The sequence below is a fragment of the Mangifera indica genome, chromosome 11 (genome assembly GCF_011075055.1).
Source record: "Mangifera indica cultivar Alphonso chromosome 11, CATAS_Mindica_2.1, whole genome shotgun sequence".
NCBI classification, from domain to species: domain Eukaryota; kingdom Viridiplantae; phylum Streptophyta; class Magnoliopsida; order Sapindales; family Anacardiaceae; genus Mangifera; species Mangifera indica.
The window spans coordinates 3,904,034-3,928,851 of NC_058147.1; the positions used below are offsets into that span (position 1 = coordinate 3,904,034).

General features: G+C 32.6%; 3 protein-coding genes across 6 annotated transcripts; 1 reads left to right on the forward strand and 2 right to left on the reverse strand.

Annotated features, from left to right (window-relative positions):
- Positions 1-873: 873 nt before the first annotated feature.
- On the reverse strand, positions 874-4,244 carry LOC123229510 (receptor-like protein kinase 7). The gene is made up of 2 exons (XM_044655369.1): positions 1,594-4,244; positions 874-1,516 (listed from the first exon to the last, which is right to left on the reverse strand). Exons 1-2 carry the CDS (start codon positions 4,130-4,132, stop codon positions 1,116-1,118), a joined length of 2,940 nt encoding a protein of 979 aa, XP_044511304.1. The 5' UTR covers positions 4,133-4,244; the 3' UTR covers positions 874-1,115.
- Positions 4,245-14,281: 10,037 nt separating this feature from the next.
- LOC123230171 (protein RESPONSE TO ABA AND SALT 1-like) lies at positions 14,282-15,297 on the reverse strand. Its single transcript, XM_044656318.1, has one exon. It carries the CDS (start codon positions 15,107-15,109, stop codon positions 14,405-14,407), a length of 705 nt encoding a protein of 234 aa, XP_044512253.1. The 5' UTR covers positions 15,110-15,297; the 3' UTR covers positions 14,282-14,404.
- A 2,150-nt stretch (positions 15,298-17,447) lies between these two features.
- Positions 17,448-24,748, forward strand: LOC123229455 (sucrose transport protein SUC4-like). 4 transcript variants are annotated; one of them, XM_044655269.1, is made up of 6 exons: positions 17,448-18,316; positions 18,879-19,624; positions 20,273-20,336; positions 20,421-20,464; positions 22,623-22,719; positions 23,204-23,364. In XM_044655269.1, the coding sequence occupies exons 1-5, from the start codon at positions 17,818-17,820 to the stop codon at positions 22,677-22,679; spliced, it is 1,410 nt and encodes a 469-aa protein (XP_044511204.1). In that variant the 5' UTR covers positions 17,448-17,817; the 3' UTR covers positions 22,680-22,719; positions 23,204-23,364. The 4 variants fall into 4 exon arrangements, with proteins under 4 accessions (XP_044511204.1, XP_044511201.1, XP_044511202.1 ...); XM_044655266.1 differs by lacking the exon at positions 22,623-22,719 and adding an exon at positions 24,484-24,748 and having other exon boundaries at positions 17,451-18,316; positions 23,204-23,363; XM_044655267.1 differs by lacking the exon at positions 22,623-22,719 and adding an exon at positions 24,492-24,748 and having other exon boundaries at positions 17,451-18,316; positions 23,204-23,363.
- Positions 24,749-24,818: the final 70 nt, after the last annotated feature.

Genomic DNA, 24,818 nt, shown 5'->3' on the forward strand with positions numbered 1-24,818 from the left:
ATGTCAACTAGGCCAAAAAGCATTGATCTTATCTTTGGGAATCTAATTGTATCTCAAAACTTAGAAAATTCCAGACTGGGATGGTGCTCTCTTAGCATCCGAATTTGAAGTTCCTGACCAGACTACATTATGCGAGTCGATCATGTGCTTTTGGTTAGGAACCAAACGACAGAAACTAACCTTAAAAAATTATAGATATTTCAGAGTCCGAGACTTCATCTGTGAAGGGATAGTGTTGTACCATGAAACTTCTTTTTATATGAATCTGCACATGTAACATCTCCCGGGTTATGATGAGTGACTAGTTAACAACGATTAAATGTCATCTATTTGCCAATCATCCAACAACCTGTATAAGTTTCTTACGAGAAATATTATATAACGTAGGACATCTCTGCAACATCTTTAAGATTAGATTCCTCTACTCTAATATGCCCACAAAAGAAAATTATTATTTACTACTAAATTGGATTTTTTAAGAGTCTTCTCACCTATTTTATACGATTTAGTATTGTCCAACATATTATTTATTTATTTTTTTCTCTTATATTTTCTCTACATAGTTATTTATTTTTATAGAATAAATAGAAAAAATATTGTTTTTATCAATTATAATTTAAAAATTGACTTCTTATTACCTTAAATATATGGTAAGAAGCTACGACTTTACCATATTAATATGAGATGAGGAATGCAAGTTGAGAGGTTTTCCCCTAAGCAAAGGATGTTTACCCACATGTCTGAGTTGCTAATCTTTGTTACTGTAACTAGTAGTCTATTGAGATGCGGCTATGTGAGTTTAGTGAAAGGAGTTTTATCATTTAACAACTGGTAAAGCACAGCTACTAAGAACAAAAAATACTCTCCTGTAAATAATAGAAAAACGGATTTAAGATGGGCTTATTATTTGGTTGTGCATTTTTATGCTTCTCCTGCATAAGTTACAAACATAAAAGACAACAGACCACAGACTCACCAAGACACCAACGACTTACAAACCTAACCCAAGCTAATATTTTACAAGTGCTCAAGATAATATATTTTACAAGATACATCATGTGACAACAACAGAATGATCCAAAATTTTCTATCCTGCCTGCCTAATCTGAAATGACTCAAGCATTCGAATTGATTTTCTCATTTTCCTTGACATCTATTTTCTTAGCAGCACCCTCTTTGCTGATGACAATTCTCACTACTTTACAAGGCTCAGCTTCCTCCAGCATCTGAACCACGCTTCTCATGGTGGGCCTTTGAACTGGTTGCCTTGCCGTGCAGAGAACCGCAATTCGCAATATCTTCACAGCATCTTCTTTAAAAACTTCTGGGATTCTTGAATCCACGATGCCTAACACTTTGTTTTTACTGTTGAAGTTGCTGCATACCCAATTCACTATGTCGCTATTCTCTCCATACTCTGGCTCTATCGGCCTCTTCCCGGTCACCAGCTCCATCAAAACCACACCAAAACTATACACATCACTCTTCTCATTCACCTTGCTTGTGTAACCGTATTCTGCAAAATTAACATTGCCATAATTTAATGAGCAATCAAACAGTATAAAAAGAAGTAAATAATAGAAATTTTCTTACCAGGAGCAATATAACCATAGGTTCCAGCAATTGTATAAGAGGAGTCTTTACTGCTATTGGCTTGAACAATCTTAGCAAGTCCAAAATCTGCAATCCTAGGCTTCAAGAATTCATCCAACAAAATATTACTAGACTTGACATCCCGGTGAATAACTGGCCTCACGAACCCATGATGCAGATACTCCAACCCTTTTGCCGCCCCAACCGCAATTTCGTATCTTGTTTCCCAATCCAGTTCCATTTTTCTGGAAGTGTGCAGCCGATCCCATAGGCTGCCGTTAGGCAAATACTCATACACTAACAAGCTTGAGTCCTCACTAGTTATACTACAATACAGCTTCACCACGTTCACATGCCTAATTGAGCTCAAGGTTTGTACTTCAGCATCGAACTCCTGAGACTTGCCGCCGCGTTTACCAAGCATTGGAGTAGTACTCCGGGCTCTTTTGAGGCCATTAGTGTCACTATTCCAAATGTGTTTCACTGCAAGTTCTTTGCCGCTGGATAGCATAACTTTGTAAACATTTCCGGAGCCTCCTTTTCCTATGAGATTCTCTTGCTTTATGGAATCAATAATCTCATCTTCAGAGAAAACTAATTCACGGAAAGGCTTTATGTTCCAGGATTCTTCCTTCAATGAAAGGTTGTGATCTTTCTCTTTCTTCTTTAAGTAGAAGAAACATGCAAAAGAGACAAGCAAGATCATTGTACCTAACGCAAAAGAAATTACGAGCATGAGGGCATCCTTCGATATCTTCGACTTCTGGGAGCATTCCTTGAAGGAGCTAATGGTCTGACTACAGAGGCCTGGATTTCCATTAAAGCTGCCATTGTATGCTTCAATGGAGAGAGATTCTGGTATATGACCAGTCAATCTGTTATTGGACAGATCAAGAATAACTAGTCTCAAAGATGACAAACTCGCTGGAATTTGACCAGAAAGTTGATTTTCTGATAAATTCAGAGAGTTTAGAGTCGGTAAAGACCCCAAAACTGATGGGATTTGCCCAGAAAATAAATTGTGAGCCATGTTTAGGTCGCTTAGAGTAGTACATGAACCTAATGACTTTGGAATTGAACCAGAAAATAAGTTGTTCTGCAACTTAAGAGTGCTCAAGTGTTTAAGGTCCCCAAATGATGCCGGAAGTTTGCTTGAAAATTGATTGTTACTCAGATCAATAGCAACAAAAGATGAAGCTCCCGAAATTTCCTCCGGTAATTCACCAGACAAACGATTGTTTGCGGCAAACAGCTGCGCGAGGGCTTTTGCGTTTCCAATAGCTTTAGTGATAGGCCCTTCAATTTGATTCGATTCAATGTCTATAATATTCAAATTTGGCAATCCCCATATTCCGGCTGGCACAGTCCCAGTTAGTGAATTATGACTAACTCTGAATCGCCGTAAAGTCAAGCAATTCGCATAACTCGCGGGAATTTCACCTGTAAACTTGTTTTGTAACATCAGAAGCCCCTTCATGGTACCTTTCTTGCACATATCTGGTGGAATCGGACCCGTCAAGAAATTCTCTGAAACGTCAATGAAATCAAAGTCAGCCCAAGAGCCAAGTTCCTTAGGCAAAGGTCCAGTCAAATTGTTGTTGTATAGAGAAAGATTCACCAGGTTTTTAAACTGGCCTAACTCAGCTGGTACTTCGCCGGAAAACCGGTTCTCAAACAGCTGGAGAGATACCAGATTGGTCAGGAACCTCACTTCAGATAAACTGCCTTCAAGAGAGTTGGTTGACGCATCAAAAAGTTCAAGATTAGTTAAGTTTCTCAATCCAACAGGAAGTTGTCCTGTGAATCGGTTTTCGTAAAGCTCGAGCTCCCACAATTTGTTCAGCTTTCCAATTTCTGGAGGTATCTCACCAGATAAATTGTTTTGAGAGAGCTGCAAGCTTATCAGCTCCCTTAGATTACCAATTCCTGCTGGAATTTTCCCTTCAAGGCTACAGTTTGATAAATAGAGCCAATTCAGCTTGGTAAGCTTTAATACTTGATTTGGAAAGGGGGTTGGAGAGAAATCATGATCACCGAGACTCAATGAAACCAGGTTAGTCATGTTTTCAAGAGACGCCCATGGAAATTCGCCAGAACATCCGCTGTTATTAAGATATAGATAGCGCAATTCACCGAGGGACGAAATGCTTGGAAATGATCCCGAGAAACCATTGTTGCCAAGATCCAAGTACTGTAATTTTACACAGTTGTTCAATTCTTTTGAGATTGTGCCAGACAAAGAATTGAACCCAAATGAGAGCTTGTCCAGGGACTGAAGCTGGCATATGGAATCGAAAGGAAGGGTTCCTCTCAATTGTTGATTAGAAAGGTCAATTTCTTTGACAGAATTATCTGAGGTGCAAGTGATGCCTGTGAAATTGCAGAAGTGATTATCTGAGACCCAGGAATGTAATACATCATTGTTTGATCTTTGAATGGTGGTTTTGAGCGTGAGTAATATCTGAAGTTCATCAGATTTGACGCAGGAGAAGATGGAAAGGAAAAGAAAGAGACAGAGAAAGGAATTAGCGGGTGACATAGGTAAACGGTGAGAAGAAAAGATAAGACCAAAGGGTTGGTCTCTTATTTAGACAAGAGCCAATTTTCAACCAAAAAGGATGGCTTTCTGGCCTTTTACTTGCAAACAACCACTGGCTGCATTTGTTAACCCTCTTGTACCAAGCCAATTATTAACATGAATAAAGTCAATAATACCTTTTTTCAAAATAAAAATAATCTTTATTGTACATTAATAAACTCTTTTTTAATTGGCCAAAAGAGTTAATTCTATTTAAGGTTTAATATAAAATTTAAATACTTATTTTTATATTAAATTTTCTAATTAAAATTACAGATAAAATCATTATTTAAAAATAATTAATTAAAATTTTATTTCATCTCTCAAATTCAAAAATGAATAATTTTTTTCACTGAAAATTTAAAAAATAACCATTTTTATTTCTACTCAATAATTATGACCTTATCAGCAATCTTTTTAGATCTCTTCTTCTCCTTTGCCGGTCTCTCGCCCTGCCTCCTCCTTGGGTGGGAATCAGTCTTTTGGCCTTTCTCATGCATTGCGACCTAACTTTGATTCTATCGGACCACTGCAATACTTGAAAGGTAAAAATGAAAGTCAGTCAATTGTTGAACATCATGTCATTTGTTTTCCTTTAAATATGTAATACATTCATTGTCTGTGGACTTACACGTCACCTGTGCTTTTTTGTTTTTTGGGGTAGCTTTAATTATTAATTAGGCCAAAAGACTTATTCCCGCCTAAGGTATAGTGAATTCTCAAACTTCCATCCTTCAATTTTCAAAAATCTAACATCCACCCATAATTTGGAAAACTAACATCTATCCTCCAAAATTAAGTTAAGGTTAAAAATAAAATCATCATTTAATAATAATATTTAAAGTTTATATTATTTTAACCTCTTAATTTAAAAAACTAATAATTTTACCCAAAATTAAGTTTTAAAAAATGATATTTTACCCTTACCTAAGGTTTCCAATTTCATCAAGGAATTTTCAGCCAACGATGGTTGATCTCCCTCCCTCTCGGTATCATCTCTCCCTCTGGTGCTTAATATCAGATCGATAAAGTTTAGATTTGACAAAATCTAAACAAAATTCAGACGAAGAGTTTCAACTCTTCGTCTTGATGATGATGACAGTCCAGAAGAGATTGATCTCCTCATCTGGACTGTTGTTATTGTCCAGACAAAGCTGACTTTATCTGAATAATAAAGATTCAAATGAAGAGTTTCGATTTTTTTGTCTAGATGTTTGGATTCTATCGAATCTAGATATTGTCGATCTGATATTGAGCATCGGAGGGAGAGAGATTGGCTATCGTTGGCCAGAAATTTATCGACGAAATTAGAAACCCTAAGTAAGGGGGAAAATGTCACTTTTCAAAATTTTATTTTGAAGAAAATTATTAATTTTTTAAATTAAGAGGGTAAGATAATATAAACATTAAATATTATTGTTAAATGATGATTTTACCCTTAACTTAAACTTAATTTTGGAGTATAGATGTTAGTTTTTCAAATTATAGCTAGATATATAAGTTTTTGAAAATTGGAGGGTGGGAATGAGAAGTCACGATACCTTGGGTGGGAACGATCCATTGGCTTATTAATTATCATCAGGGCAAATCACATGCACCACCCATAAAACGAAAGATTGTATCCTCTAAGTCTGGAAATTTTAATTTTTCACTCAACCTCTCACTTTTGATAATAAATCCCATTTGGTTTAAATATAGATTATAGTTTTATAAATTTGTTAGAGTAATATTATATATAAATAATATATAATTTTATAATAAATAATAATATAGTACTATATAATTAGATAGTTTTAAATTAGAGATAAAATAACACTTAATTATATGGTGATATATTATTATTTGTGTATAAAGTTGTACGTTTTTTTTGTGACTAGGGGAAACTTGTTTGACTTTACTAGACAAATAAACTTATAAATGCAATAACTGGATCTATAACTACTATATCAAATAAATAAAGGTTTTGTTATATTATGTCCAACTATTCAGACCTAAGCTAGTCAGCCCCAGATAGGTAAACCCCTCATAATGCAATGATTGGACTCATGATCACATTGTTTATGTATATAATTTTGTTGAATATGTTAATATAATGATAAAAATCTCATTACAATTTAATACAAATTTTAATTGTCAATATATCTTTAAATTTATTAAAATTATAAAAAATACTCTTATTAAAATAAAATTAATTAACAAGTTGTCCTCTAATTTTTTATTTATAATTCTTGGTTAATTATAATTATAATTTATTTAATTTTTCTAAAAAATATTTTTTTAATTTTATTTAATTCCTTCTTCTTTCACAATCTTTAGTTATTTATTATCAACCGTCGATTATTCTCTTTTGACTTCATTTATTTTTATCAGTGACACCATCAGCAGTCATCCCTCTTTCTCTTTCCATCATCTTCACCAATAACACTGTTGTTAATCATTTTTGTCACCAACCATCATTCTTTTTCCATCATCTTCAACACCGTTATTTTATTTTTCATTTCAAGGAAAATGTCCTGATAATTCTATAATTATATTTATTTGAATTATAAAAAATAAGTGTAAAAAAGAAGAAGAGATAGATCAACATATTGAAAAGAAATGAGTGGAAGAAAATAGAGGAAAAGATAAATTTGAATTTATTGAAAAGAAATGATTGTTAAAAAGAATAGAAAGAGAAAGACCAATATTTGTTGAAAAGAAATTAATAAGAGATTAAAAAAATGAAGAGATAGATTATTATTTATTAAAAATAAATGAACGAAAAAATAAAAAATAAAAATATAGTAATGAGTGAAAAAAAAGGAATTGGAAAAATGAGAAAATTAGAAATTATATATATATATATATATATATATATATATATATATATTTGTGGGTAAGATAAAATTTCACATTTTAAATAATTTTGAATTCTTGTTTTTTAATGTTAAAACGATATTTTTATTCTTTCACATAATATAATTTGATAATAATAAATAAAAATTGAAAATTTTAAACTCAGAAGGTGATTATGTTATTTCAACAAACCTTGGGTGGGAAATAGTGATGTGGCCGTTCTCAAAACAAACCATTAAATCGGTTAATGGTTTTTGGGACCCACTTGGGGACGTGTAGGGTGACAAGTGGCAATGAAATGTGAAACACGGAAGTATGAAGCCGCCTACGTTGAATATATTTGTTGCTTTCTCTGGCTTTGGGTTCAATCAAAGCACGTGAATAATGTTATCCAGAAAAGCCGACAGATCACGCTCAAACGACGAGCGTGAAGCAAAACCTCCGTCACTCGTTCATTGAACCTTTTTAAGTTGCAATCTTTACTAAAATGACAGCAAATAGAAAGGAAAGATTTTATAATAAGAGATGTCCAATCATTTTTTGGACTTGCACAGTAAAAAACAAGTCACCAACAGACAAGTGGGTCTAAATGAACCCGCCCGCCCGCCTGCCCCGTCTTATTCTTAACACATGCAAGTGTACACATATTCAAGGCCTCGGGACTATTTCTCACTGAGTCGTGACTTTATTTCAAATTAATATTTATAGGGTTTAAAAAATTTAAAATCTTATTTGTAGGCTAATTAAGATTATAATTTTTTTATTAAAAATAAAAATAAAATTATTATTTTACTAATAATATTTAAAAAATATAAAATTTATTATATTTTTTATCGTAAATTTTAAAAACTAATAATTTCAGTTCTACTTTAATTTTTCTAATTCTAAAAAATTATATTTTCTCCTCAAATTTTAGATTTTTTTTCTCCCCTTCGGCTACCATCTTTGGCACTGACGATCTCCTCTCTCTATTCTAAATTAGTGGTTGACACACGGGAAACAATCTAAAACTGATCTTTTTGTCGGAGACAAAGAGATTCAACAATAAAGAGATCTCTAGATTTCTTTATCTTGTTATCAAAGAGAAAAGATTACAGATCTCTTCATCAATGAAGAGATTTAGAGATCTCTTTGTTCTCAGATCTCTTTATTTTTGATAAAGACATCTGTTCTAGATTGTTTTTCTTGTGCTAATCACTTGTTTAAAGTGGAAAGTCAAAGTTATCGACACTAGAGATGATGATTTGAGAGGTAAAGAAAAAATTTTAGGTGAGAAAATATAACTTTTCAAAGTTAACAAACTTTACACAAGAGTGAAGTTATTAGTTTTTAAAACTTAGAGAGAAAATATAATAAATTTATATTTTTTTAATATTATTAATAAATTAATGATTTTTCTCTCGTTTCTAATAAAAAAATTTAATGATAGTTGATTCATAAATAAAACTTTAGGTTTTTTAAATCTTATAAGTGTAACTTGAAAACGTATCAAAACATGGATGGAAATTAATACTTTGGCCTATGTTTAATTTCAAACGAGGAAAAGTGTTGTGATTTAAGAACAAAGGGGCAAATTGAGAGGAATAGTAACTGGTAAATCACATAAGAATGATCATCGAGTAAGTGTCTGCTTCACAGGCTGTTGAGGAGGGAGTGAACTTATCCCAAAAAGATTTACACTCCGGAGATGAAATTACCAACGGACACTTGTAACCTACACATATAAACCTCAAAGTATAAGGGGAATTTTTTTATTTGTGTGCAAGGGCATATCTAATTTTAGATATTATTTTTATATTTTTATTTATTAAATTAATAATTTTTTAAATTTAAAAAATATTAAAATACTATTTTTTATATTTAAAAAGATATTTATAAATATTTAAAATTCAAACAAAATAACGTTACTCTCATTAACTCTCTTTGGATTTATCATTACTAAAATTAATAAAAAGTTTGGTTATTCGATTAAAACTATATGTCCACCGTTAAATGAAATACATGAATTGTGGTTGGCGTACTTACCAATAAAATATCGTCTAAATGTCAATAATAAATCTAAGTTTTGTTTTGACAATTAAACTATTTTAATAATTTTTTTTCTGTTAATTTATTTTTTTCATATATTCTATTTAAAATTAAGAAAATAATTATTTCTTAATTTTTATATAAAAAAAAAAAACTCTTATATAACATCATAGTTTCATCATAACTCTTATATAACATCTCTATTTAGACGTCATTGCATTGATGCAAGAATGCAAGTTAACAACACCAACACAACTAAATAAAAAAACACGAGTCTGAGAGAAATCTTAGAACAAGGAAAAGAAAATTCACGTTGAAAGCTCCTTAAACAATATAAACAAAATTCTCATCTGCAGCATCAATCACGGAATATGACCATATGCACCACTTTTGAAAAACAGTGGGTTACACATAATGAAGCTGGCCCTACTTCTTCTTGTTATTAACCTGGTTAATGGACTACACATCTCCATGATGATAATCATTTTTACTTGAATTTTCTTTTTGGTGGTTTCTTTTTGGCCTACAGTATAAAAATATCAAGCAATACATATCTTATATCTACTTCTTAGAAAAATAAAATCAACCAATGTCTGCACTTGCGTCTGATTCTGATATATATATATTCTAAAGTGGTTGAAGTTGAAGCAACTCAGATTAAAATAATAAGAACACATATAATGATTACTGCCCAGGAATTTTTGGTGAGAAAGGAGCCAATATCTCTTCAGAATAGTGTCGTTATATTGTGATTAGAGAATATTACAGAACAGATACTGTTTCTGATCCCAACACTGGCTGGAAAACGAACAACAATGGAATAAAATTCATGAACTTTTAGAGAAAAGCTCAGTCGGAAGATTCAGCCAGCAAAAATTTTAAACATCTCGTTTCAAAGACAAGCATGAAACCCACTTTGACGGTGGTGGCACCTTTTCAGCACATTCTTATCTTCACACTCTGAAGCCGGGAAATATTTATCAGAAACAAAATGTGTTTCATGGCGTTTGCCTTATGGCTCCACTTCATTTCAGTTTCATGGCAATAATTTCAGTGGATGATGTGTCATTTTCCATCTATCTTTATACAGTCTTTGGTCTTTGCTACTGAATCAGAAAACTTTGACCATCCCAGTTATCAACTTTTGGTGTAGCTTTTTTTCCTATTCATATAGCATCAATGGAGCTTTATTCTTTCAATTTATCTATTATACAGCACCCACTTAAAAAGCATCCCTTTGAATTGCTCCTCTTGTCACTCATTGTTGAGATAAGATTTTATATATAAGATGTTGACAAGCAAAATGCAAAAACAAAAAAGAAATCCACTCGCTTTCCTTTTGTTCTTTCCGCTGATTGCAAGAAAATCAGCAGCCTCTTCAGTCTTCATCCTTTTACCACGTTAATCTGAATACTGTTGCTGGCTATGTCATTTCAATTAGAAAGGATCGTGGCTTTTGGCCTAAGTAATCAGTCAATGATTCCTTCCACTATTTCAACAATTTTTCACTTCAATAATTTAATAATCATGCTGATAGAATCACGTATCGTTGTTTCATGTATTAAAACATAATTTTTTTTATTATACACGTATTATATGATATATTTATTAAAAAATAAAATAATAAAAAAATCTAATTAACATGGTATTATTTTTGAAAATATCACAAATACTTTTAAAAATTTTAAAATTTCTTATATACAATCCTATTATATCATTATTTTCTCTAAAAAGTATATTGATTCGTATCAGTGATATCTATCGTATTGTAAGATACGTATCATATCATACGTATTTAAATTTTAAAATTTTAAAACTTAAAATTTTTTTGTATAATATAATACGTACCTTACGATACATCTACTGTATCGTATTAGTTCAATATATCTCATGATACATATCACTTTTTACTTGTATCATATCATATTATATAATATTAATAAATATGTTAATAATAAATTAACTACTCAAAGATATTTGTAATTATTTTAAAAGGGTTTGTATAACATATGAAATCGCTTTTCCAAATCAATATAACTATATACAGTCATTTTGAGTAGATAAATTAATACATATTTTTTGTATATTATCTGAGTAATTTTGAATTAACTTATTTATATAATGACACATTATATATATACTAAAGAATATATATAGTGATATTACTCTTTCCAAATTATATAATCAGAGTAGTCAAGATAAGAGGAAGTCATGGTTGGTTGATGGATGAATTAACAAAATAAACAATGACTTTCTAGAGATATGCTTCACATGGGTATCAACAGCAACATCAAATATTTTGTTTTTAATCCAGATTAACCATTAATTAAGTCTTTTTAATCCGCATTAACATTAATAAATACAATTTGTTGTCCAACTTCAATCCTTGATTACAAAATGGTCAGGGCGGTTCCCAAATTAAGCATTGTCCTCATTCGACAGCCCAAGCCATGGAAAACGTTTGGTATTTGGGCCGTCAGCCCAAAATGAGCTCCAAATTGTCCTTATTTACGGCCGTCGAGACAACAACCCAAATTCGCAACTCGATGAAAAATTTTAAGACCACGGTTATTCCTTCGCATCAGAAGTGATGTCCAAAAATCATTGGAATAAAAGGTCAAACAAATCCTTTCAGAGCAATGGAAAAATAATATCTCCTCCAATTTTTCATTATGCAATGCACTGTATATATACATATATAAAATTGAATATTATTTTATTATTATTTTAAAATCATTTAAATATATCATAATATATTTATGTGTATATATTTATATATAAAAAATATGTATATATAATTTTATTATTTTTTGTACAAAATAGACATCACAAACAAAATTACCATTAGGGCATTTGTTTTAGGATAATATTTGAATTTTTTAATAATTTATCTATTATTAATCAATATTATCTTTTTTGTTTGTTTGTAAGGAAATAAAAAATTTTGATGATAATGTATTAACAAGAGTTATTTAACAAATAATATAATGAATAATATAATTATGTAAAAAATAATATAAAAAATATTATTAAAGGGTTTATCTTTGTAATAAAATAATTTTAATTTTGTTATAATTTTATTTTAAATTATTAAAAATTTTAGGTAAAATTATCCTTATTTTTAATTAATTAATATAAAAATATCTTTTAAAAAATTATATTATCAATATAATGGCAATTTGAAAAATAATTTAATTAAACACTATTATTTGATATTAAATAAATATTTAAATAAAAACTATGTTTTTTATTATTGTATTATTATAATAATTTATTGTCGATAATGTTTTAAATGACCGAGCTTAATCCTGTCAAATAGTGAACACTTACCAAGCCAACAATTATATGTTGGACCTCGTAACTTGACTCCTTTGACCAGTCAACGTAAACTCCAATTTCATGAAAACGGCACCGATGGTATCGTTTGTTGATCTCGCTCCAAACCTCGCCTTCTAACACTTAAATGAAACTGAGTAACTGCTGCCAAAACCTTTCCTGTCTGAATTGGAGACAAAATCTGCATAATCTTCCTCATTGCTCTCCCTCGAAGACCATCCACCGCCTCTAAAACCAACACCATCCCTCTCTACAGTTTTCTCATCTCTTGGCCGTCTCTGCTTCTGAGTCCTCACCCTCCACTGAATATACAAAATTCCTGGCTACATTCTACACCGGTGGTGTTGCTACTCTCTCTTGAATCTTCGCCATTGTCTCTGATAGCTCTCTCTCCTCCCTTCTTGTATCCCCTTCTACTCTCCATTTGATGTTCTTGCTTAGCCGTCAAGTCCTTGACTGAGCTGTAAAGCAGCGTGAAAAGAAAGGATGGTTTAAACCCGCCAAGCCAAAGGAAAAGTCTTTCGTAGGAAGTGAACCACGGAGGAGAAATACATCTTCTCTTGCTGTTGATGACTTCTCTTCGTAATATTGTTGGTAATGAGAAAGAACTTGATCGATCAAGTCCTGGTGTTGCTCATTGTTGCGAATATTTTCTGGTGAAGTTGCTGAGAGGAGGTGATCAAAAAAGTTCTGCTGACCAATTAACCAGCCACTGAAGAATGTTTGGAAATTGAGTACAAAGTTTGGAGTCCGTTGGGTTATGTGAGCCACGCTGATATTGATCAGCTGATGCTGGTGAATAGGAAGAAGTAGAGGCAGAGACAGTCCTGCCTTTACGTAGTTATGGCTTACCAACATAAGGGGAATGCCACGGTTGTCAGTTAGTTAATAATTTGTTTATTAATAAAATAAATTATTTAGTTGCAAGGATAAAATTTTTATGGCGGTGAGATATATATATATATATATATATATATATATATATATATATATATATATATATATATATATATATATATATAAACAATAAAACTATGTGTATCTATTTTTGGTATATAATTTATATATATAGATGAGATATTATTATATGATTGGATTTTTTTTATCATATAATGACACATGTTTTAAAATCAGCTAATAACATGATGACACATCACTGTATACATAAATTATGTACAAAAAATAGGTACATATAACATTACTCAAATACAAATATAAAATAATAAAACTATATATATAATTTTCGTATATAATTTTATATATAATTAATAATATTATTATGTGATTAAGATATTTTATCTTTATTTTTAATTATTTAATCACATGATGATATATCATTATTTGTGTATAAAATTATGTATAAAAAGTAAAAATAAATTTTATTAATTTATTTAGATAATTTAATATAAAATATATAATTAAGGGATTTTAAAATAAAAAATAAATAATTATATTATCTAATCATATATTATCATATTAATTTATACAAATAAATTAATAAAATTTATTTACACATATAATTTTAGTGATTAAACTGTAATTTAAATAATGTAGTTTATAATTATTTTTTCCCTTTTTAACATGAATACCTTATTTAAATTTAATCATTTTTTAAAATTAAATTACTCATATTAAACAAATAAAACTGTACATTCAGTACCTAACTGAAGTTTAGGAAATATTAGTCAGGCCAAATCCTATTCAACTTGTCATGTTTACTTTCACTTTCTCTCTCACCTGCCCACAATATTTACCATCGAGATTGTCCGTTTGCCGTTTGCCGTTTGCCGTTTGCCGTTTGCCCGTCCACGCATGAATTTCGCAATGCAATACGTTTTAGTTGATCTAATTGACAAAACAAGTTTCTGGTACCAAAGTTGAAGTTTAAGAGAAGTGGGGAACGAAAATAGAAATTTTCTTTATGCTCTGAATCACGAAAAGAAAACAATACTCGCAAATTTTTATCGTCGGATTGGTGCTCGTGGGTTACAAGAAATTATGCCTAAGTTAAAATTATGATCGGTTGGGCCACTCTTATTCGCTGTTCACCCTTCGTTGATCCCACTCCAATCCTGATCTTCTAATTCTTAATTCAAATTCAGCGGTTCCCGCCAAAAGCTGAACTGTCTGTATTGGAGAGAGAATCTCTAGAACCTTCCTTACCGTCTTCGCACGAAGCCCATCGGCTGTTTCTAAGGCCACCAGCATTCCAGTATGCAGTGTTCTCATGGCTGCTTCTCGTTCAGCTGATGCCTCACCATCTACCATATTTTGAGCACGCCTCGCCAATATCAGCAGTGGGCCTGCTGCTATGTTCTCTTGTATCATCGCCATGGTCTGTGTCAGCTCTCGTTCTTCACTTCTCGTCTCTGCTTTCACTATCTCCATCCTAATTTGTTGCTCCTCCGTCAGGTCCTTGACGGCGCCGTTTAGTATTTTGAAAACCAAGGATGGTTTGAAGCCACCAATCCAGAGTAAAGCTCTTTCGAAAGAAGTGAACCACGGTGGAGAAAATAAGAGAAACACATCTTCTCTAGCTGCTATAGATTTCTCTTCATTGTACTGTTTATAATGAAGTAAAACTTGATCAATCAGGGTTTGATGTTGATCATCACTTTTGTGAATATTTTCTGGTCTGACTGCAACACTAAGCTGATCAAACAAATCATGTAGACGAATAAGCCATCCATTCAAGAATGCCTGAAAGTTCAGATGAACGCTTGGCTGACCTGTTGCCATATTTTTGAGAGCCTGGAAAGCCAGAGATTATATAGGGGTAAAGGTAAAGCCAGGGGTTATGGTTAATTTTTTTAGGCGGTGATGTATGTATTAATTGCTGCATCGGTATTCATTCAGAAGAGTTGAGTTTTGATTTATGGCCTTTCGGTGTGGGAGTGACTTTGACTGTGAGTGAGGGTGAAGAGAGAGAGGCCACCGCCAGAGCAATGTGAAGAAAATTCTATGTACACGCACTTAAACAAACGGGCAAATTTTCTAGAAGCCTGCGATCCGCTGTCTTTTTAAAGTCTGTGAACCGCCGATGGCATAGGCAGTTGGAAATGACAATGTTTTGATACCAACGGAATACCCTAATAACAATATGAAATGAAGATGGAGGAGGGTTGACAATGTTGTGGAGAAAAAGGTGAGCATGTGAGAAACATGAATAACTCTCCCTCACTTAGTTTGCCTCTGCCACTTGTTTATAAAATTGGATTCGAGTTAAGTTAAATTTGAGTTCGTTTAAGCTCAAATTTAGCTCAGTTTGAAGGGAGTTGAACTTGAAATCGAGCATGTCAAGCTTCTTTTAAGTTGTTCAATCTCAATTCGCTTAAAAAGAGTCAAGTTCGAGTTCGAATCAAGTCAAACATTGAGTTACTGTAACTAAACAAAAAAATAACTAAAATAATAGTGTTTTAATGCGTATTAATCAAAATAATGTCATATTAGTTAATTTATATCAAATTTTTTCAAGTTTGTGAGCTTGACGAGCCGAACACCCCTCAAACTCAAGTTCAAACTCGAATTTTAACTTTCAAATTTGAGCTCAAACTCAAATTCATTTGAATCAAATTTGTTTTAGATTCATTCGAGTCAAACTCATTTTTGAGTTTGAATAAGTCCAATTCGAATCCAATTCTACTTGTTTACTTGTTCAAAGATTGAAAATACATTTTATATATCACATAGCATTATCCATATAATAGAAAAGGCAATTGTATATATACAAAACTTTTGGATTTTTTTTTTAGGTCAAAGAAAGTCAGTTGTCCTTTTTTGACCCCCGTCTCTTCGAGAGTGAACATAATTCAAGCTAGCTTGTACTTAAATTGATATTTGGTACATCAAAACTTTAAGTTGAATATTCAACTGAGTTTGATTTGAGATTGATGTTTTGTCGACATCTTCACATCAAAATTTGTGTTGTCGATAATTCTTTTTTTATTTTTTAAGTGATGAATCTTCTTTTCTGATGTCACAAACCGATCAACTTAAGTAGGTTGAATTTACTCTTGAGTTTGTTATTATAAATTCGAGTTAAGCTCAAACTAGTGATTATTTGGATTAGGCTTGATTTGAATCCACCTTTTGTAGCACAAGGTTACATGATAATTGTCTAAGCTTTTACAATTAATTTGGGCACCAAAGGTTTGTCCTATTTACAATTTCCTACCCTTTTGGACGATATATATATATTATACATCCTCTAGTTATGTTTAAGGTTGGGCAAATGGAGGTTGGGCCTAACAAGCCTTTAACGGACCATGCCCAGGACTGGGCCCTGGCCTAATCATTAACATTTATTATATTTTTATAATTATATTATATTTATGAATTTAATTTTATCACTTACTTAATTTAATTTATCAATTATAATATGTTAAAATAATTATATTTATTTGTATATATTTAGTAAGTAGAAATAAAATTTTAACACAAGTTATAAATGAATAATTTATATGTATTATTGATTTAGAGTAAAAAATACAACATGTGTAACTTACAAATTTTAATTTACGAAATAAATAAATAAAATAATAATTAATTCAATTATCACTGGTTCACGTCGTATTATTTTTCAAAATTATGTCTTTAATAAGTTGAGTAGTTTAAAATCTTTATATAGGTATTGTAATCCTTTGTTTTTAGATATCCAATCGTGTGAACGCATAATTATTTTAATAATCTCATTAATTAAAGAATATTTTTATCAACTATTAAAAAAATAATTTTGTCAAGTACTTGAATTAATTAATTACAATAGTATAATCTTAAAATTTATAATAAATTTATTTTATAGATGGTTTTTAACTAAATTAAACTTAAATTTAAATTAATTTATAAAAATTAGCTTGAATTTAATTTTAAATTTAACAAATTTTAATATAATTAGATTTAAATTCGAATTAAAGGCAAACCCACTATGGGTGGGTTCGGATTCAAACTTCAACAATGGCAACCCAATCCCAGCTGTGACCCACCGAAATTGAGACGCTTAAGGCTTACCTAATGCTCATCACGCTTCCCGACCCATAACTCAAACATCACGAGACACAACGACGTTAACCACTTAAAGCTTGTCTACTCCAAAACCATCTCTGAATCACCCGAATAACATCTCTTATCTATGATTACGAGGTCCTTTTCGTCATTTAACTACCCTACAAATGGCAGTTGTACCTTCCCAAACAGAGTATCGTACATATAATTGCCCTTTCTTTTTTATCGTAAATTTTTAATTTTCCATGGGAGTCAATCTCCTGTATCCTTGCTCTCAGCCTGCTCGGGGTTGGTTTTTCCCGTAATTAACTTAAACGATAAGCCTAATTTTAATTCGTTTACCTCTTCACTGTCCACCACCTGCCTCCTGTCACCGATAACGTCACCTGTTTTGGATACGCCATTTCCAAACTCAGAACTGGTCCAATTATAGAAAACTAAACCGGATGCCAATCTCGGAAGCTGAGCGGCACCGTGGCGGGGGACGATCATCAACATCGCGGCCGGCGGCTCGAGCCAAGGTTCCTCTACGTCAGCTTCTTAAAGTAGCTTCCGTGGCGTGTGGTATACAATTCGGTTGGGCTCTCCAGTTGTCTCTTCTAACTCCGTATGTGCAAGAGCTTGGAATTCCTCACGCCTGGGCCAGTATTATCTGGCTCTGCGGCCCGCTTTCCGGCCTTCTGGTCCAGCCTTTGGTTGGTCACTTAAGCGACCGCTGCAGTAGCCGATTTGGTCGTCGGAGACCGTTTATTGTCGGCGGTTCCACTTTGATTGCTGTAGCTGTATTGCTAATCGGGCATTCCGCCGACATCGGGTGGTTGTTCGGCGATAGGGGCGATTCTAAACCCAGAGCGATCGCCGTGTTCGTGTTCGGATTTTGGATTCTTGATGTCGCCAATAATATGACTCAAGGTCCCTGTAGAGCTCTCCTTGCTGATCTCACTGGTACGACTTTCATTTTATTATTTTTTAGTACAATTTGTAGAATTAATCCTAAAATTAAATTAGAGTTCAATTTGTTTTTACTGATTATTGGATTATTAAAATTTAAAAATAGGATATCTCTCGTTTTTTTCGAACTATTTTAAGAATTAAATAAAAGCCTGGAGGAAGTGATCATAAAATTACGATATTTTATTTATTTGGTACAAATGATTGTTGCTGCCTGCTTGCTGCTTTTCACTATTTTAGAGATTTTAATATTGTTGCCGGATATACTGTTAAAATGACTATTCTGTCTTTACAGAGTGTCTTCCTTTGTTCATGTGTACAGAATTAATCAAGAAAAGTCCCATCTTTATTTCTCAATTGGAAACTGATCGAGCGGATTTTCCTATAAATGCTCATAAATGAAGTTATAATAGCAATTCATTTATGGATGTGCATTCACATTCCATATGCAATATCAAACTAATTATGGATCCAGCTGAAAAGATAAAAAGAATCAAGATTACACATCAAACAACGAATTGATATTTGGTTTTTTGGTGAATTTTTGTCATGTTAGGGAATGATCATCGGAGGACACGAGTGGCAAATGCCTACTTCTCGCTTTTCATGGCTATTGGTAATATTTTTGGGTATGCCACTGGATCATTCAGTGGTTGGTACAAGATTCTGCCTTTTACTGTTACCTCTGCATGCAATGCTGACTGCGCCAATCTCAAGTCTGCTTTCTATATTGACATTGTTTTTATTTCAATTACTACATTTATAAGTATCTCAGCAGCTAAGGAAGTGCCTCTAGGTTCACGTGTCAGATCCACTCCCTTTGCAGAAGAAGGGCCTGAACACTCAGGCCAATCAGAAGAGGCTTTTCTTTGGGAATTGTTTGGAACTTTTAGATATTTCTCGGGAACCATATGGATAATATTGTTTGTCACAGCTCTGACATGGATTGGATGGTTTCCGTTTCTTCTCTTTGATACTGATTGGATGGGTAGAGAGATCTATGGGGGCAAGCCAAATGAAGGGCAGAATTATAATGTTGGAGTTAGAATGGGTGCGCTTGGTCTGATGTTAAATTCAGTTGTTCTTGGAATAACTTCAGTGCTCATGGAGAAGCTTTGCAGGAAATGGGGGGCTGGTTTTGTATGGGGACTTTCAGACGTCCTCATGGCCCTTTGTTTTCTTGTGATGCTCATAATCTCCTTTGTGGCAAAAAATATGGACTATATAGGCTTTGATCTTCCACCAGATGGCATTGTAATTGCTGCACTGATAATCTTTACAATTCTGGGTGTTCCGTTGGCGGTAAGTTACTCAGTTCCTCCTACCAATTGTGTATAGGTTTTCTATAATATTAAATGGACAAAGAAACTATTGAAATTGAAACTTCTAAGTTGGACCCTGCTTTATCAATGTCTTATTGGCCTAGGAATTCAAAAGATCAACTATTAATTAACCTGAACTTGGTGATCATCTTAACTAATGAATTTAAAATATGATCCATCTCTTAGTATGATCCATCAAAATATGCTTTTTAAGGAGTGTAGAGAAAATTGCAAATCTTCTGGAGAAGAGCCTGTAGACTGAATGGGTTGGAAAGAAATTTATTGCTTTTTTGTCCTAGGAGATCATCTGCTAGAACAGACCCAGGTTGGGAGGGACCTGACTTCTTTTGTAAAAGAGGCAGAGTAGTTAATTGTGCTAATTTTCTGATCCAAGCATTTTGTGGGAGAGGGAAGGCAGATTTGTTGGTTTTAGTGTAGGAGGGACCTGACTTCTTTTGAGAAGAGGCAGAGTAGTTAATTGTGCTAATTTTCTGATCCAAGCATTTTGCAGGAGAGGGAAGGCAAACTAGTTGGTTTTGCTGACGTTTTGATCTAATTAATTCTTTAGTGACAACATACAAAATCTTATTTTGTGAATATTATGTGTAATTAAAATCTTTCATTGCAGATCACTTACAGTGTTCCATATGCCTTGATTTCTACACGTATCGAAGCTTTGGGACTTGGCCAAGGTGGTATTTCTTCCGTTATATTTATAGATTTAACTTTAGAGATGTGGCCATAGAACTGCTTTTGATGCTGGTTGATACTTTCAGGTTTGTCTCTGGGTGTTCTGAATCTGGCAATTGTGATCCCACAGGTATCACGTTGCTCTAACCTTTTTTTTTCTTGCTGGCATTTATTAATCACTTATTCTATTTATTTTTGCAATTCTTACCTAAATTGACATAAGGTAATTATCTTGATAGTGATAATGGCAAACTGTTTCAATTACTTATTTATGAGAATAATGTATGCACAACATACCTTCGCCAGATGTCATGAGTTTTGAATTTTAGAGATAGAATTCTTCAGTATATTACTGCTTAAAAACATCTCAATACAGCTTAAATTGGTTAACTAGAAAAGGTGTTCGATCTAGGGTGTGTTTGAGATTATTTTCGTAAGAATCTCTTTTGAGTGGATGTGCTTTTGGTAAAAGTACGTTAAGTTATTTTTTACCGAATCATTTTGTATTTCTTTTTTGTTCTGTATTCTTTAATAGAAAAAATCTATTATGTGCTTTTCTAAAAAGTACTCATATCCGTTCCCAACCAAATGGTACAAAAATGACATAAAGCTGTTTTGACTGCTTGAAAGCCCTTTTGGAAGTGTCAAAAGCATTTGCACATACCATTAATTACTGGAACTAATATTAAGAGGGAAATCATGTGCCAATACTGAAGAGTGAGGTTAAAGAAGTCATACTGTCCTATTGCACCCTGGAGGCAAGTCTGTAATGAACTTTGCATGCAATTTCATTTGTTAACAAAGTCTAACAGGTTGATTATTCTGTCCTGATATGATGATTCCACCTGGTGGAATCACTTTCAAATTTGTCAGATCATGATGGGATTATTGTTTGCATTCCATTATTGTGTCTGTTTAGAAAATGGGATGCAATTTAATTATGCTGAGCCTCTCCTTTCAAAGCAATCTCTTGTTTTAAATATGGTTTTTGATTTCTGTATATTTGATAAACTAATGATTTATGATGATTTAATATGAGATCTCATGTTTCAGTAAACCAATTCATGGTTTAATCCCTTAAACAATGCTAATACAGTGAACATAAAGAGTTATTCAAATTTCTGAGCTTTATATTACTATTTTAAAAAATATGATGGAACTTTCAATTTCCTCTTTAGCAATAGTTTACGGCCTTTAGGTCAGGATAAGATAGCAATTTTATTTTTTTCTAACTGTCATTACGTTTCCAATAAAGTTTTTGAGATGGCATAATTTACAATGAGTCACTATTAATTTCTAGCAGTCAGTTTAAATCCAACTTCAAATTGTTTGAATGAGGTTTGGAAGGCATAAAACTTGATCAAAATTTACTTCTTACCTCTCCGTTCTTTTGCTTTCTCTTAAAGTATAAAAGTTTAAATGCTGACAGACTTTCATTGAAAACTTTACTTCTAAGAAGTTTAAACTTCACATGATCCTGATGAATGAGCATTTAATAGAATCCAATTATTCTTTTTTCTATTAAAAAAAAGAATTACGATTTTAATGATTGGGAATGTTTGTAAATTGATCTATTTTAGATGATATGGTGAGTTGTCTGTTTTAGTTTCCCCTAACTTTTCCTACCCTCATCACTGTAAGTAGTATGTTACAGTCAAGAATGGTGAAAGCATAACTATTTCTCAAGCTAAAAGAAAGTCACTTATCAAGTCTGGTACTCTGATGATGTAAATTTCATGTCTTTTCCTAATTGAATTGGTATTATTTTTCATTTTCTTAAACATTTTCCTTGGCTTACTTGATTCTTTGAGCACAAAATTGAGTATCTGGAGGCTTAGTCATTAACCACTAAAATATTTTGGGAGGTTAGGAACTTAATTATAGTTATTGTGAAAATTCTGTGGGAAACTAAGCATAACAAAAATATCTTGATATATCTGTCACATTATTGTCAGAGACTATGTTTGTCCACAAACTTCATTAATATTTATTTTCATTTTTGTGAAAGAGTTCCCCCTTTGGTACAAGGCAATATTATACTTCTGAACCAGATCTGTTCTCTACAATTACAAGCCTTATTCTTTTTATTACTCTTGAAACTCTTCATATCAATTGCTATATTGATTATATAGCTCTGCAGAAGGATGACAATTTTTTTCTGCTGAATCTTCAGATAGTTGCAACATTTTTTGCTTCAAATGTTTGATTTGTTAAGCTAAATCAATTAGTCTGATGGATGTAGAATTAAGAAACAACTTTTAATAAGGAAATCTAATGTTGATTTGTAGGCTCAAAATGCTTTGATGTTGTTAGATGCCCAGCAAAGATCAACAATTATCAAGTGAAAACAATCAACAAGTTCAAGAATAAACAGAAGAATTGACTGTAATGAGTAGTGTTTGTATTGGCTCAGGCAAATAATTACAGAAATTGTGAATAACGGATGCTCTATATACAATACAGCTACACACAAGCAAAAACAACCACAAAACCACTTTATTGGTCTGAAGTGGCAAAACTCTCTCCCTCTATTTTCTGTAAAATTCTCTTCTTAATTCCCCTCCACTTTCATCTATTACTCTCTTATTTTGCTTCACCTCTAACTGCCCAACAATCTCCATAAAGTCCTTTCATCACCTGCCACGTGTTTCTTCTTTTCCATGTCGTCCTCATTCGTTTTTGTGAACTAGCCTCACTCCTTTTTGTGCCACCTGTACGTCCAGCCTTGTTGTTCCTGCAATGGTACACGAGTCCTAACAGATGCATTTGTGATCTCAATCTTGTGTCTTAAAAACATTTCATAGCATCTTATTCAAACTAATGTATGTTTTCAGTATTTAGGTCATTGACATTATGGTGGTGACAACAGGTGGTGGTGTCTGTGGGTAGTGGACCTTGGGATCAGCTATTTGGTGGAGGAAATTCACCAGCCTTTGCTGTTGGGGCAATTGCAGCGTTAGCTGGTGGACTTATAGCAGTCTTAGCTATTCCTCGATCTAGTGCTCAAAAGCCCAGGGCCATCATTTGAGGTATTGTGTTGTACCCATATTTTTTGTACAATGTGTTTCAGCACAGTTAATGTCAGCAGGAATTTGTATATAGCTATTGTTACTTCTATTGATTATAAAATTATTTGCATATAATTATTTTTCCATTGAAAATCATTTACATTAGAGTTTTATCTTTGAGTTGTTTTTTTTTTTCATTTATCTATTTTGGTATTCAAATTACTAGGGGGCCTAGCGGCTGCTTTGTTTCACTTCCTGTTGCGATTGTGTGACACGTGTAGAAAGAGTGAAGATAAACAATTTATTTTAATCTTCTTTTTAACCCCACATAAAGACATATCAATACTTACACATGATAGCAGCTAAAAGGTACATAGGACACATTATAACAGCTAAAAGGTTCATAGGGACGAGCTATTTAAAATCAATAAAGCATTACTTTACTGTTACATCCCGGAAATGTGGCTTTATGGTTAATTAGTCAAGGAAAAGTAAGTGAAGCATAAGTTGTGGATCCCAGTATTACTGCCAAGAGAACTTACCAGTCAAGATAAGCTGATTCTTGGTGAAAAACTTAAATATTATTAAAAGCCAAAGTTGATTGCCCATTGGTGGTGCTATCTTAATGTATTGGAATCTCATCTCTGTGCCTGAAAATATGTTGTATGAATGTGGTGAAATGTGCTTGGTGCCCAACAGTTAGTATGCGAGTTGCTTTGATTGAAACCTTGATGGAGACATGCTTTTTTTTATGCCCTGATTTTTTTTGGCAAAGTTCCATTTAATTTTATGGAAGACCTCCCTTTATAATTGTTCCATCTTCCTTTCCTCCTCTTTCCTGCTTGCATCTGAACTGTGGAATAAATTCTTGTGTTTGTTGCCCTTATCACTATCTATGAAAGCCTGGTTTGCTTTAATTCCTCCAATGTAGCGGCATACATTCAAGCAATGTTACAGGTATACACTTTGAGTACGTAAAACAGATACTCGAATGATATGTTATCATGTGATTATGTGTTGATTTTTAATTTAAAATCATTCAATCATATCATAACATTTCATCTGTATACTTATTTTGTTTATTTAAATTGTGGACCCATAGTTTGATTGCATGCATATTGTCCTGTTGTATTTGCTGAAGTGAATTAGTTGAAGAGAGAGAGAGGGAGAAATTTGTGGGCATTTGTGGGGATAATATCTTCTCCTGAAAACCAAGCATCAACCGCCCTTTTCAGGAAAAGGAAAATGGAAGTTTATCAAAGAAGGAATCTGTGAATTTGTTCGAGTTTCTAGAGAAGCATAATCTTTATCTTGAAAGGTCTTGTCACTGTTGTATATCCCTTTCCTCCTCCATTGAAACTTGGTTTTGGAATTGTGTTTAAATAAATAGATAAATTCTGTCTGAACTCCACTGCAACAACAACTTGGTGTAAAATTGGTTTCTGATTAACTGTGCAAAAGAATGGCATCACCATG